A 15,300-nucleotide genomic window follows, 5' to 3' on the forward strand; every position below is an offset into this window, starting at 1 on the left:
TGGTTTGATGATGAATGCACGCTAGTAATAGAACGTACAAATGCGGCAAGACTGAGAATGATACAGAGAGAAACAAGAAGAAACGTGGAGGTGTACAAAGAATCAAGATCCAATGCCCAAAGAATATGCAAGAAAAAGAAAAAGGGATGGCTGAAATCAAAGTTTAAAGAGATAGAAGAATTAAAGAAACAGAATGAAAAGAAAAAATTCTATCATGCCGTGAGAAAATGAGAAAAAAATTTCAACCCAAACAAAATGCGTGCAAAACCAGAATCGGCGAGATAATAAGAGATGAACAAGAAATATTGCAAAGATGGGCAGAATACTTTGAACATACGCTCAACAAAAACTCAGATCAGGCCCCAAGAGGTACACAGGAACGGAAGAGAACACAGAGGCAAAAGAAATTGAAAGGGACGAGGCACAAAAAACCCAACAATGCTGGAAGTAGAAGCAGTAATAAATAAACAAGAAAATAATCGTGCGCTCGGTGAAGATGGGTTCGTGCCAGAACTAATAAAATCAGGGGAGGGGGGGGGGGGGGGGCAAACTCTAAGACGTAAATATTTAAACTAATAAAGAACACATGGGTAAATGAAAGCATCCTGGAGGAGTGAAACACTGGAATAATATGCCCAATATATAAGAAAGGAGAAAAGCTCGATTGTGAAAACCATAGATGCATAACCCTACTGAATACAGTATATAAGATTTTCTTTGGAGTGCTGAACGACAGAATAAAGATGTGCGCCGAAAAGATTCTCGGAGGATACCAATGAGGATTCCGACCAAACAGAGGTACATCTGATCAGTTGTTTGTTGTTAGACAAATAATGGAAAAATTTTATGAATATGATATAGGTCTCCACTTCCTGTTCGTTGACTTTAAACAAGCTTTCGATAGTATTAATAGACCAGCATTGTATAAAGGGCTGAAAGAATTGGGCATCTGTGATAAACTGAAAAGATTAGTCGAGTTAACAATGAAGGATACAAGAGCAAAAGTAAAAATGAATAACAGAATGACCAGGCAGTTTGACTTTGAGCATGAAGTGAAACAAGGTGTGTAACGTTCCCTGGCAAACTCACGTTATTAAAAAAAAAAAAAAAAAGAGTTTATTTGTACCATATACGCCGCTCTGGGCAAGTTGTATATATCGTAATTATTGAACAAAAATATTACTGAATGTGGTGTAAAAGACATTTGTTATTCTCCTTATATTTTTTGTTGTAATATTTGTCTGTATTTAGGATAGGAATTTTTTCTGTATTTATTATGTGATTGTAAAATGTGTCAGTATTTGCGATAGCAGAGATATGTTGCCAGAAGAGAATAACATCGTCAATTTGCAAAGAAATGTTAATAGTCAGCAATACTATTTAAGCACAATGCATTATGTATTCTTTGGTCTTCTCTGTTCAGAAGTCATTGCGGTAGGACACTGTGAAAGAGTTTTTTACGAATGGGTAGACTTCTTTTGTCTCTGTCTGGACTTAGCCGCCATTAGACGATGCGTTACGAATTAATGTGAGTTGTATTGTTGTTTGATCTAAATATATTAGAGTTTATCAAAAGTGTGAATTATTTATGTAAATTAGCTTGCCCACGTCATCTATAAAATTTCTTTAAGAATTTTTCAGCATTTTTTAGCGGTGTTGCTGGGCTGTGCCGCGACCAACAATAGCAAACCCGTAAATCGGGAACAGATGCATAAAAATCAATGGTGAATTAAGAAATTGTTCTTCTTTTTCAGTGACCCTGTGGCTGATAAAATTTGAATTAATTATACGTTTGTGCATTCGTAGGCGGATAGCTAATGTTAGTTAACATTGAAATTTAAACAGTTTGGTTCTTTCAAAATATCTTAAATGTGTAATGAAGTAGGTTTGATCAGTGATAAATGTCGGCTTGGCAATAATTAAAACATTTTCTGCTAATAGAGGTAATCTTGTGTTCTATGGCTAGTGCCGGGATAAAATTCAGTAAAAATATTTAACAAAAAATCCACTGCATCAGGAAAGTGTATGCCAAGGCCGAATGATTTAAAGGACCCAATTCTCAACCTAATATTCTTAACCAGTTCATATGAGTTCACGTAAATATTATTTTTTCTTTAAATGTACGTAATAATTAATAAGAAAGTAAAAATTTTTTATTACCACACGAAAATAAGAGAGTGGTTCTACAACAAAGTTCGCACGAAAGAAAATTAACTTAAAAACAACAGATAAATTTTATTATTCTTCTTTAACGAAATTTCAAATCAATCCCATTCATTACGACCGATTTCGTTAAATTGGCGCCCAACGTGGGGCTCGAATATGCAGTGGCCACTAAATACCCGTGAGATAACTAGGGAATTAATATAGTCGAACTTTGTTGCAGAACATTTAATAATTTTTCTATGTATTGTATGTATTGCATAACCAATATTGTGTGGTAATACCTGTGTATGATTTTTTGCATGAGAACACTATGTACCCAGAGGCAAGCTGAAGAAGAGAGCTCAATATTTCGAAAAATTAATTACCTACCACAATATCAGGGGGCAGCTGCTCCCAAGATAGATCACCAAAAGGTAAAGCTACAGTGTAGTTGTCCTGTGGGTAGTAAAGTAGCCTCAGTGCAGTGTTCTCGGATCATTAGTGGTGTGCTTGTTGTTAGTGCTTTGTTTTAAAATAACAGGACATTTAGGTAGTTAGTCATTGTAGTATATAGTAAGTGTGTATTAGTTAATGTCCATTTCTTGTGTGATTATGTCAGTGAAACCTGAGTGTTAGGATATTTAGTTCAGATTTTATTTCTTTTGTTTACTATGGTTAGATTGCGTAGTCAGAAAGATATCAACATGGATAATGAGCAACAGTCAGTAAGTAGTGATACCGAGTTGGAAAGTGGGACACAAAGTAATGTTAGTGACGTAGTTCAGGAAGTACAATGTGAGAATCTGGGGGCAGAAGGACAAGAAATGTTGCCATTGCCACCCAGTGATTCAGTTGATAGCGGAAATACTGTGCCATCCGCAAGCACTGGACACGGACCAGAGAGTGGTGAGGTGTCAGAAGTGCAATCATTAAGAGTTATGTTCGAGCGCATGCTCAATTTCCAAGCTGAATTTGTACGTGTGCAAGCAGAGCGTGATAGAGAACGTGATGCTAAACAAGCAGAACGCGATAGAGAACGTGATGCTAAACAAGCAGAACGCGATAGAGAACGTGATGCTGAACAAGCAGAGCGTGACCAGAGATTGGTAGCTGAATTTGCCAAACAAGCAGAGCGCGATAGAGAACGTGATGCTAAACAAGCAGAGCGTGACCGACGCCTGCATGAGAGGGACTTGCAGTTGATGCAAACTTTAGAAGTTATGCAAAGTGAGATTGTTAGTTTGAAACAAAAATATGAAACCATACCCAAAACGGTGCAAGAATTAAGCGAAAGAGTAGATAGTGTTCAAGTGGCTAACGCCAATATAGTAGAGGAAATCAGTGTCCTGACTAATAGGGTCGAACAACTAGAAATTGACACAACTCAAGTAATTGAGAACAAAGTGATCGAACAAGTGCACAAAGTAGAAAATGAAGTCATAAAAGAAATAGATCAGAAAGTGCACGCCGCAATTGAGGCCAGAGATGTGGGCTCCAGTGCGGATGTGCAAGATCTAAAAAGGATAGTGCACAAAGACATTCCGCTGTGGCAGCGGAGTGTGGACCGTCGTCTTGCCGAGATGGAGCTTAGCTTGCGGCATGACAAGGCACGGGCGTATGTCACGCCAGCCAGGTCCAACAATGATAGGCATATAAATACTGCAGTAAAAAATTGCGACTGCGAGACAGAACAGGCAACCAATGTAAGCGAAACAAATAAATGTCATTCCAAAGTAGTGATTGAAGAAAGCTTGATTAGGAACCGACAGTTTCAGATCTTTACAACGGAGAAGAAATCTGTTCACCCTGTAGTGTTTATCAAGGGATTTAGAAACATTTTGCCTAGCGTTTGGAGTCATACCCAGAAAATACAGTTCGTTATGTCTTACATACAAGGAGATGCTGCATTATGGGCAACCGAAGCAGCTGACAGTTGTGATACATATGAGCAATTTGAAAAAGCATTCTTGGCCAAATATTGGTCAACATGTATCCAGGAGAGATTACGGAAGGAGGTATATAATCCAGAGCCGTATTCTCCACGACTAGGCAATTTGCGAAAATATTTCGAGAAGTACATTAATAAGACCCGTTACTGGGACGAACAGATTTCATCCCGAGATTTGATCAGGCTTTTAAAATCACACTTGCCGATACATGTAAAGGAAAAACTTATACACGTGCCTGAAAATGATATGGAACATTTCTTGTCTGTTCTGGACTCAATTGACCTGATTCAGGAGGACGTTAAGGCAGCCTCTGAACAGGCTAGAAGTAACGGAAATGGTTATAGAAATGGTAGAAATAACACGCCTCCACCAAGTAATGGAAACGGCGGAGGTAATAATAGGAGACAGGAGTATGCACAAAACGGAAATAGAGGTAGAGACCGGAACGGCAATAGTCCGCCGGTGAATAATGACCGGAAAAGGAGGTTCGATGACCGGTATGAGACAGGCCCACCAAGCAATAATAGATGGAAAAATGCCAGGGGGCCGAGCAACACTAATACTTATAATGATGCAAACCGAACTTGGCCGCAGAACCAGAGGCCCAGTCCGGACCGGCAAAACAGTGATAGATATGACAATAACCGACCGCCACCACAAAATGCGCCAATTGCGCAACCGTGGCGGCCGACGCAACACAACGTGCACATAGTGGAGGTCAGTGACACAGAGCAGCCACGCCCATCCACTAGCAATAATTCAACAAACTAGATGCAGCCGAGATACGCTCTCCATCGTCGGCTGAGGTTTGGAGTGAGAGCAGCCCGACACAGAACAAAACACCGAACAAAATCTGTATCCTTAGGTATAATGACGGGGTACAGATGGGAGATGAATTAATAACTGAACCATCCACGTGCATAAAGGAGCACAAAGACAAAGTACAAGCGATAATAGAGATCAAAATTAACAATATTGATGTGCAAGCGGTCGTAGATACAGGTGCTACTGTCAGTGTTATGAGTATGGACTTATTCAAAGTACTGGGGAAGGAAAGGCGTATGCTGACTTTTCCCGTGAATAATTGTAAAGTCACTGGAGCCATAAGTGCACAGCGACAAATAATTAAACTCCAAGTGCGGGTAGAGATGTATGTAGGGGATGAAGCCATAGCGTGCTCATTCCTTGTAGTAAAGGGTTTAAAGGTAGCCTGCATTTTGGGGGTAGATTTTTTAAGAGAAAGGGACGCAATAATCGACCTTTCTCGGGGAAAATTAAGCTTGATGAATGCTGGTAGGAGAATAGAATTGTCCATGCTCAGATCTGAAGAGGTACCTGTACCTAATTGTAACGCTATTGACATAAGGTGTAGGAATCAGTGGATACTACATTTAGACAATCATTGTCTAGGTCAGAATCTCTATTATCCTGACGTACAAGATGATCAATTAAAAGCAAATGTGGACGCACTTGTGAACAAAGTATCACAGTCCGAAAATTTGAACTCTATGCAACAGCAGGATTTGGTACAGTTATTATCTAATTATGCAGATGTATTTTCAGAACGACCAGGAATTGTTAAGGGATATCAGTACAATATCGAGGTAAAGCCTCACAAAACTTACTGTCGAGCCTCATACTCCATTCCTTGGTCCAAGAAGGAAATAGTAGCTAAAGAAATAAGAAAACTGATCGAGTGGGGAATAATAGAACCGTCTTTGTCCCCTTATAGTAGTCCTTTGGTGGCGGTAGCAAAAGCAGACGGACAGGTACGGTTAGTACTAGATGCGAGAGACATAAATGAAATTATTGTACCTGTTAGGACTCATCCGGAAAATCTTGATGAGCAAATTCAAAAATTTCATGGAGTGCAATATTTGACATCTATTGATATGAGAAGTTCTTTCTGGCAAATCCTGCTCACACCCGAGTCGAGGAAATATACTGCATTTATATTTGGGGGAAGGAGCTACCAATTTAGGGTACTACCTTTCGGCCTAAATGTAAGTGCAGGAGTTTTTATAACAGCCCTCGACGCGGTTTTAGGTCCGGATTTGCTGCAAAGGGTAACAGTGTATGTAGACGATCTAGTGATTGCCACTGCCACCTGGGAGGAGCACGTAGAACTACTGAGTAAAGTCTTAGAAAGGTTTAAGCAAGCGGGAGTAACAGCGAATCTTGATAAATCCAAATTTGGACGTAATCAGATTAAATTTCTAGGTCACATAATAACACCACAAGGCATCAAGCCTGACAGCAAAAAACTTGATGTAATTCGTGGGTTTCCTAGTCCGAGAACTAAGAAACAGCTCAAAGCATTTATAGGTCTAGCATCTTTTTTTAGACGGTTTGTTCCAAACCAATTAATGAATAACGAATCTTTGTTGAGCCTGTTGCGTAAAAATGCGCACTGGGTGTGGACAGAAGAATGTCAACGCGCATTTGACGCTATCAAAAATGCCTTGGTGAACGCCAACATACTGCGACACCCAGACATGACAAAAGATTTTTGTATAGCGACAGATTCGTGTTCATATGGTCTGGGCGCGTGTTTATTTCAGTGGGACAGGAGCAACGACCCCACAACAATCAATGTAATCGGATTTGCCAGCCGCACACTAAACAGCTGCGAGAGAGCATATTCCGCTACCGAATTAGAGGCTCTTGCAGTGGTTTGGGCGGTAAAGAAATTTAACTATTACATCTATGGTAAAGAAGTCAAAGTATTCAGTGACCACCAGGCTTTGAGCTATTTAATGACTTGCAAATTATACCATACCCGCTTGCTAAGATGGAGGTTAGCATTACAGGAATATAAAATTAAAATCATGTACCTTAAAGGACAAGATAATGTTGTAGCAGACGCCTTGTCGAGGCTTCCACTAGGGCAATCCTCAATGTCAAATATTTTGGGACAATCGGGGGAATATCGAATACTATTAGTACAAGATAAGGTACATAGGAGGGACTTTTTACATATGTGTAAAAATATGTCCATATTGCAGGAAACTGATCCGATTTGGCGAGATATCATTAGTAAAATTAAAGAAGGAACCAATCTTAAAAGTGTTCAGAATTTCAAAATAGTAGATAATATTCTGTATTATAAAACAGGTGTGTCAAATGACCATGGAGTCGTGTGTATACCACAACAGGCTATCCCAGCTGTAGTGTGGCACACGCATTTAGCATGGGGTCACGCTGGGATAGGCAAGACAATAAGGATTTTGTCCAAATTCTGTTATTTTAAGGGGATAAGCCAGCAGACTCGCACCATTATCAGGACTTGTCCTCTGTGCCAAAAAGCTAAGTTTCAAAATAAGTCCACAAGGTTTGAACTGCATCCTATAGTGCCTCATCGACCACTTCAGTTAGTATCTATAGACATAGCAGGACCCTACCCACGAGCCAGGGGTGGATTGAAGTACATTTTAGCGGTGTATGACCTTTTCTCTAAATATTTAAAAATATACTGCCTTAAATCAGCCACTGCTCGTGGAATAGTTAAATGGTTAGGGAAGGAATATTTTACACAAGTGGGTAAGCCTGAAGCGATAATATCGGATAATGCTTCCTATTTTACAGGCCATACCTGGAAAAACTATTTACATGAACAAGATGTAAAGCATATACTAATTTCCCGTTTTCACCCATAAGCAAGTTTAGTAGAGAGAACATTTGGAGAGTTAAATAAATTTTTCAGGTTATACATTGCATATAAACACACAAGATGGCCAGATCTGATACCTAAGTTTGTAGAAGTTCACAACGCAACCCCGCATGCTTCTACGGGGTATCCACCAAACGAGATTATAATGAATAATAATAGAGTTTTGAATGAGTGGCTGGCACCTTTGCCTAAGGTCCCAGTCATTCCTGAGCCTAAGGAAGAGAAGATAAGAAAAGCAGGGTGCAACCTTACCAGGTGCGCTCAGAAAAGGAAAGAAAAATATAATCGACATGTGACGAATAACCAAAAATTTAGTGTTGGGGACTTGGTACTCTTACGCAATCATCCTAAGTCCTCGGCATCCTTGAAACAGAATAGCAAGTGGCAATTGGTGTACAATGGACCTTTTAGAGTAGCAAGTGTGCCACATGAGTGTAGCTATCTCTTAGCAGATCCCCACTCAGGGAGAGTACGGGGACTGTATCCGTGTAAGGATGTAAAAGCATTCCTACAGTAAAAGACTAATAGTCATATGTGGACACCATTCGTTTGTAAATAATGAACATTAATGATGTGTGATCTTTAGAGATAATGTACTAGTGTAGAAGTGTTTAGTTATAAGAATATGATTGACTTTCTCATGTGTATGGATATTTGTGTTATGTACTCTTTTAATTTGTGTTATCTAGAACATGCTCTAAATGTTTGCACAGATAATCTGATTAGTGCAATTATTTGTAGTGTTAAGCTGTGACAGAGTTCAATCAAAAAGAACATTTTAGTAATGATTAGTTAGTGTACTACATAATTTTCTATGTGCCCAAATTTGAAATATTTCTTGGCTCAATCTTTTCTATTATGTGTATGTATGTATATATGTGTAGCTGTCAGATTGACAGACCCGAACCCAGAATAATATCAATAATATGAGGCCCTGAGAACTTTATTATCTCACCAATGTTATTAGAGAAAATGATGCACCCAGTAGTGACCCGAGGGCACCACGGGAGGCAAACTGGTTGCAAATTTATGTAATGCAAAGTTACGCACAAAGAAGCTTCAATTGAAGCATGTGCAGATTCAAACAGTAAAAAAGAGCTAGCCAGATACAGTCCAAGTCAATTTTTGCCTACAGAAACTACACTGTAGTTACGTAGGACGTTGATAGTAAAGTGTGACATGAGCTCAAAGGAGTTATTGAACAATATGCCTGAATCCGGCTGGAATGCACAAATAAAATCTACTCGAACACGAATATAGATGACTTTTGGGCAAACTAATACCAAATTTTAATATTTTGTTACCATGTACGCAAATATCACACCTTGGTAAAGAGTTACGAATGTGCTATTACAAAAAAAAAAAAAAATGCACAGCGGACATTGTAAATAAAAATAAAGGAACTTAAACAAAAGTGCAGTATTGTGCGGCAGAGACAGACAGTGACTGTTAAACCTGCAGCAATACGTCACGGAATAGTTGTGTATAAGTGATAAAAAACTGTATCATCGCCGTGTGTGCAAGTGGACAAGGAACTAGCACGACACGAACAGTGAACCGATAACGGACGGTGGATCAAGCTAGTGTCAAACTTTAACTCTTTGTGTGTCAAGGGACGCTAGGAAAGCGCATTGACTACGAAGATACATTTTGTCCTAAGGTGAAAACTTGCGTGTGACTAATGACAAGTCATGACATGGTGAAAAATATTGTGTGCCCATAAAACGTGTTACTGTGACAACGAAATATTGTGCAAACCAGACTAGTGAAGGCCTACTGAGTAATAACTGCCACTAACTGTGTGCGTTCTTTCCCACAGCAGGAAAATTGCCTATAAGGATAGTACACTGTTTCTGAACTTGTTGCATGTTTCCTGGAGCACTGCAAGAAAACGTCGCACGGGCGAGCGGATATCCAACGCGCATCCGGCTACATCAGCTATGCAGCGGCCGCAGCAGCCCGTAGCAGACCAGACAGACAGCCACGCCCCTCCGCGCCGTAGCTGTCAACGCCGGGGGCGGTGACCTACACGGAGTCAGCGCGCCGCGCCGAGCGCCGCTCAACAATCACTCCGCACCGCTCACCAAATAGAGCATTACTGATTTTTTTTTATGTTCACATAAACTGAATAACATGTCAATGACTTCATTTCGATAAACATTGAACATTTACTACGTAGGACAAGTGACCTTGTAGTGTATCACACGAATAATAGTATCACACACAAAAAAACTTCAGTCGAACTGTATGTGACTGTGATATTGTGTAATTGTGTAACCGTTTGTGACGAACTGAATTTAATTCAAATGAATAACTGCATTTAATTCAAATGACCATGAACCAACTGGGATGGCTGGGCTCCGGCACAGTTTTGCCCAGGTTTCCTGTTTGCCTACGCCCAAATGGGGGAGCCATGAACTTATATAACCCTGGGACTAAATAAAAGAGCCATTCCGTAAAATATACAAGTGTAAAGAACGTTACTGGCACCATTGTGTCAAAGTGTAAAAACTCTTTGCCAAATGCTGCCAGGGGGCAATGTAACGTTCCCTGGCAAACTCACGTTATTAAAAAAAAAAAAAAAAAAAGAGTTTATTTGTACCATATACGCCGCTCTGGGCAAGTTGTATATATCGTAATTATTGAACAAAAATATTACTGAATGTGGTGTAAAAGACATTTGTTATTCTCCTTATATTTTTTGTTGTAATATTTGTCTGTATTTAGGATAGGAATTTTTTCTGTATTTATTATGTGATTGTAAAATGTGTCAGTATTTGCGATAGCAGAGATATGTTGCCAGAAGAGAATAACATCGTCAATTTGCAAAGAAATGTTAATAGTCAGCAATACTATTTAAGCACAATGCATTATGTATTCTTTGGTCTTCTCTGTTCAGAAGTCATTGCGGTAGGACACTGTGAAAGAGTTTTTTACGAATGGGTAGACTTCTTTTGTCTCTGTCTGGACTTAGCCGCCATTAGACGATGCGTTACGAATTAATGTGAGTTGTATTGTTGTTTGATCTAAATATATTAGAGTTTATCAAAAGTGTGAATTATTTATGTAAATTAGCTTGCCCACGTCATCTATAAAATTTCTTTAAGAATTTTTCAGCATTTTTTAGCGGTGTTGCTGGGCTGTGCCGCGACTAACAATAGCAAACCCGTAAATCGGGAACAGATGCATAAAAATCAATGGTGAATTAAGAAATTGTTCTTCTTTTTCAGTGACCCTGTGGCTGATAAAATTTGAATTAATTATACGTTTGTGCATTCGTAGGCGGATAGCTAATGTTAGTTAACATTGAAATTTAAACAGTTTGGTTCTTTCAAAATATCTTAAATGTGTAATGAAGTAGGTTTGATCAGTGATAAATGTCGGCTTGGCAATAATTAAAACATTTTCTGCTAATAGAGGTAATCTTGTGTTCTATGGCTAGTGCCGGGATAAAATTCAGTAAAAATATTTAACAAAAAATCCACTGCATCAGGAAAGTGTATGCCAAGGCCGAATGATTTAAAGGACCCAATTCTCAACCTAATATTCTTAACCAGTTCATATGAGTTCACGTAAATATTATTTTTTCTTTAAATGTACGTAATAATTAATAAGAAAGTAAAAATTTTTTATTACCACACGAAAATAAGAGAGTGGTTCTACAACAAAGTTCGCACGAAAGAAAATTAACTTAAAAACAACAGATAAATTTTATTATTCTTCTTTAACGAAATTTCAAATCAATCCCATTCATTACGACCGATTTCGTTAAAGGTGATGGCCTCATGGCAGTCCTTTTAACTTAGCGTTGCATAGTATCATACAAAAAGTAGATAAAAGACGAACAATAATGATGAAGTACAGCTAGATATGCGCATATGCAGATGATATTGCTATCTTGACAAGGGATGTAACATCGCTTAAAGAAATATATGGACAAGTGGAAGCAGAGAGAACAAGAATTGGGCTTACTCTAAAAGAAAGCAAGAGAAAATATATGGTTATGTCCAATTCTGAAGCTAGAAGAACACCACAGGACTGAAGATCTCTGATAAATGCTTCAAATCTGTCATATGTTTCCATTATTTAGATGTCCTCCTAACCAATGATAATAGTATGAGACAATGTATTAGAGAAAAGATAGAAGGAGGAGACAAAGTCTATAATGGAAACCTAAAGATACTCAAGAACTCTCTAATTACAAGAACACATAAATTGAGAGTATACTGTTCCCTTGTGCGACCTGTTGCCACGTATGGATCAGAAACATGGTCAGTGACAAAAGCAGACAGTAACAGCCTAAGGGCATTTGAGAATAAAATCTTGTGAAAAATCTATGGGCCTGTGAGAGAGGCAGAAGTTTGGAGATTGAGATACAACCATTAAATACAAGCCGGTCGGAGTGGCCGTGCGGTTCTAGGCGCTGCAGTACGGAACCGCGGGACTGCTACGGTCGCAGGTTCGAATCCTGCCTCGGGCATGGATGTGTGTGATGTCCTTAGGTTAGTTAGGTTCAAGTAGTTCTACGTTCTAGGGGACTGATGACCTCAGATGTTAAGTCCCATAGTGCTCAGAGCCATTTGAACCATTAAATACAAAAGCTTATACAAGGGAAAGATATAGTGAAATTTATCAAATCTCAAAGAATACGTTGGTTAGGACATATGGAGAGGATGACGGAAGACAGGATGACCAAACGAATAATGAATGCCAGACTGTATTTCACCAGAAGGAATGGCAGACCAAGAGCTAGACGGATGGACACTGTGCTGATAGACCTTGCCAATTGGGGATCCGTGGATGCAAGAAAAGAAGAAGTGCTGGAGAGAATTGACACCATGAATCCTGCAAGGCTGCCCATAAATCCGTAAGAGTACGAGGGAGTGGAGATCTTTTCTGGACAGCACGTTGCAAGGCATCCCAGATATGCTCAATTATGATCATGTTTGGGGAGTTTGGTGGCCAGCGGAAGTGGTTACACTCAGAAGAGTGGTCCTGGAGCCACTCTGTAGCAATTCTGGACGTGTGAGGCGTCGCATTGTCCTGATGGAATTGCCCAAGTCCGTCGGACTGCACAATGGACATGAATGGATTCAGGTGACCAGACAGGATGCTCACGAACGTGTCACCTGTCAGAGTGGTATCTAGACGTGTCAGGGGTCCCATATCACTCCAACTGAGGACGCCCCACACCATTGCAGAGCCTCCATCAACTTGAATTGTCCCCTTCTGACATGCAGGGTCCATGGTTTCATGAGGTTGTCTCCATATCCACTCAAGTCTATCCGATCGATACGGTTTCAAACGAGACTCGTCCGATCTGGCAAAATGTTTCCAGTCATCAACTGTCCAATGATGTCGGTGTTGCGGGCCCAGGCGAGGCCTAAGGCTTTGTATCGCACAGTCATCAAGGGTGCACGAGTGGGTCTTCGGCTCTGAAAGCGCATATCGATGATGTTTCGTTGAATGGTTCGCACGCTGACAGTTGTTGATGGCCCAGCATTGAAATCTGCAGCAATTTGCGGAAAGTTTGCACTTCGGTCACGTTGAACGATCCTCTTCAGTCGTCGTTGGTCCCTTTCTTGCAGGATCTTTTTCTGGCCGCATCGATGTCGGAGATTTGATGTTTTACAGGATTCCTGATATTCGCGGTGCACTCGTTACATGGTCGCACGGGAAAATCCTCGCTTCATCACTACCTCGGAGATGGTGTGTCACATCGCTCGTGCGCTGCCTATAACACCACGTTCAAACTCACTTATATCTTGATAACCTCCCATTGTAGCAGTAATAACTGATCTAACAACTGTACCAGCACGCCTTGTCTTATCGACCGCAGTGCCGTATTCTGCCTGTTTACATTTCTCTGTATTTGAATACATGTGCCTATACCAGTTTCTTTGACGCTTCAGTGTATAATCAACAGGAGAATGCTGTTTTTTTTTGTTTTTTTTTTTTTTTTGTAGTACTTAACCATCTATCAATTTTCGAGAAAAGCACCGAACGGTAGACAGAAAAAGTTTTCTTTTCTTTATCCATGTAATTAAATATTTTGACTTTACGCGTTTTGAAACTGAGTGAGTCAAAATTTTTCAAACTTTCTTCGATTTGTACATTTGTTACAGGAAATAATAAGATTAAAAAAGCGGAAATCGGTTACTCCAGAGACCGGTTATTGTGAGCGGCCTCATTAGTCAGATTAAACTGGCTTGGAAAAAAATAGATTTAAATTAAAACAGACTGTTTCAGCAATAACCGCCACCCCTACCTGGCACACCAGGCACGTGCTCGAGAACCTGACGACTGTGCGCGCCAGCCTGGAGCCGATGGTGACCAATACGGCAGGAGAGAACGCCGGCGGTGATGTGGCGACAGAGGATACGAAGAAAAATATGATCGCTACGACAGACAGCGTCACTTCCACGGTCGATAACGCGTTCCAAGACGCGTACGTTCGGTCCAGTGAATCTGCCAGCTGCGAGAGTCCTACATATGCCTCGGAAATGGTGCTCGCGAGTCGGGCTTCATTCGTCTCGGCCATGTCGAAAGAAGTAATCCTGTCTGCGATTGCGTCGGACGTGCCGTCGAGGAACGACTCTCGAGTAGCGGGAGATACGAGTTGCCACTTCGCGGTAGACAGTAGCGCGAGCGCTAAATTTATTTTCTTGAAAGCCGATCCAGTTAACGACACGAAGCAGATAAATTCGATCGACAACAGTTCCACAGCGAAGAAAGTGAAGTATAGTTCGAGTGGTGTGTAGTCGTCGGCAAACAGTGCAATCAAAAGCGCGTCCAGTAAGTGGCACGTGAGAGTGGTGGTAAGTGCAGAGAGTAGCAGCAGCCTGTGGCCGCTGTAGGACGTGGGGACGAGTGCGGAGAGACACGCGTCCGCTCGCTGCAGCTGGGAGGCGAAGCGCGCCTGCCGCAAGCAAAGGGAGCGCGCCCTGCCGAGGCAGGCAGAGATCAGCGCGGCGGCGGCGGCGGCGTTGCCGGCCGCGGCGGGCAGCCAGACGGCGCGGCGCGAGACCCGAGAGGAGAGGCGCGCGCAGGCGTGGGCGGCGGCGGCGGCGTGGGCGGTGGCCAGCAGCAGGCAGCACGCCGCCTGTCGCCCAGAGCGCGGCCGCAGCGCGCACCACCGCAGCGCCGCCTCCAGCGGCCGCAGCGCCCCCACCGTGTCCACCCCTCTCGAACCACTAGGAAAGAACAAAGAAAATAAGAACTATTCCAGTCCATCTTCGCGTGTTTACACTTTGTGAGCAACATCCTGTTTCGCACTGTTACGCTTGTCGTCGCCTCCGTGGAGGTTGCCTCCTAGTACGCTTCATTCAGTATCATCCCTTCTTTTATAGATGATTTTTGGCGGAAAATTTATGACTTTTTACCGTAACCTGATTATGCTCTATCCAGGCGGTAGGCTCGTTCTTCAGTTAAGGGGGGGTAGGACGTCAAACGGGCTGACTTGGAGCAGGAGAGGCACCACAGGACATTTTAATTTCCACTGTCTATACTTTTACAAGTAAATTCATAAAACTTTGT

The 15,300-nt window shown here is 41.2% G+C and overlaps 1 protein-coding gene across 1 annotated transcript; it reads left to right on the top strand.

Annotated features, from left to right (window-relative positions):
• The first annotated feature begins 2,849 nt into the window (after nt 1-2,849).
• Nucleotides 2,850-14,128, top strand: LOC124756994 (RNA-binding protein 25-like). Its single transcript, XM_047249053.1, has 2 exons — nt 2,850-3,760; nt 14,014-14,128. The coding sequence occupies exons 1-2, from the start codon at nt 2,850-2,852 to the stop codon at nt 14,126-14,128; spliced, it is 1,026 nt and encodes a 341-aa protein (XP_047105009.1).
• Nucleotides 14,129-15,300: the final 1,172 nt, after the last annotated feature.

This window comes from Schistocerca piceifrons, chromosome 1 (genome assembly GCF_021461385.2).
Source record: "Schistocerca piceifrons isolate TAMUIC-IGC-003096 chromosome 1, iqSchPice1.1, whole genome shotgun sequence".
NCBI lineage: Eukaryota > Metazoa > Arthropoda > Insecta > Orthoptera > Acrididae > Schistocerca > Schistocerca piceifrons.

Excerpts from the sequence above, each read along its gene's own strand:
- LOC124756994 (XM_047249053.1), top strand. The coding sequence starts at position 2,850 with ATGGATAATGAGCAACAGTCAGTAAGTAGTGATACCGAGTTGGAAAGT. Across the intron at positions 3,761-14,013 it reads CGGCATGACAAGGCACGGGC|CAATAACCGCCACCCCTACC; the intron begins GTATGTCACGCC and ends AGACTGTTTCAG.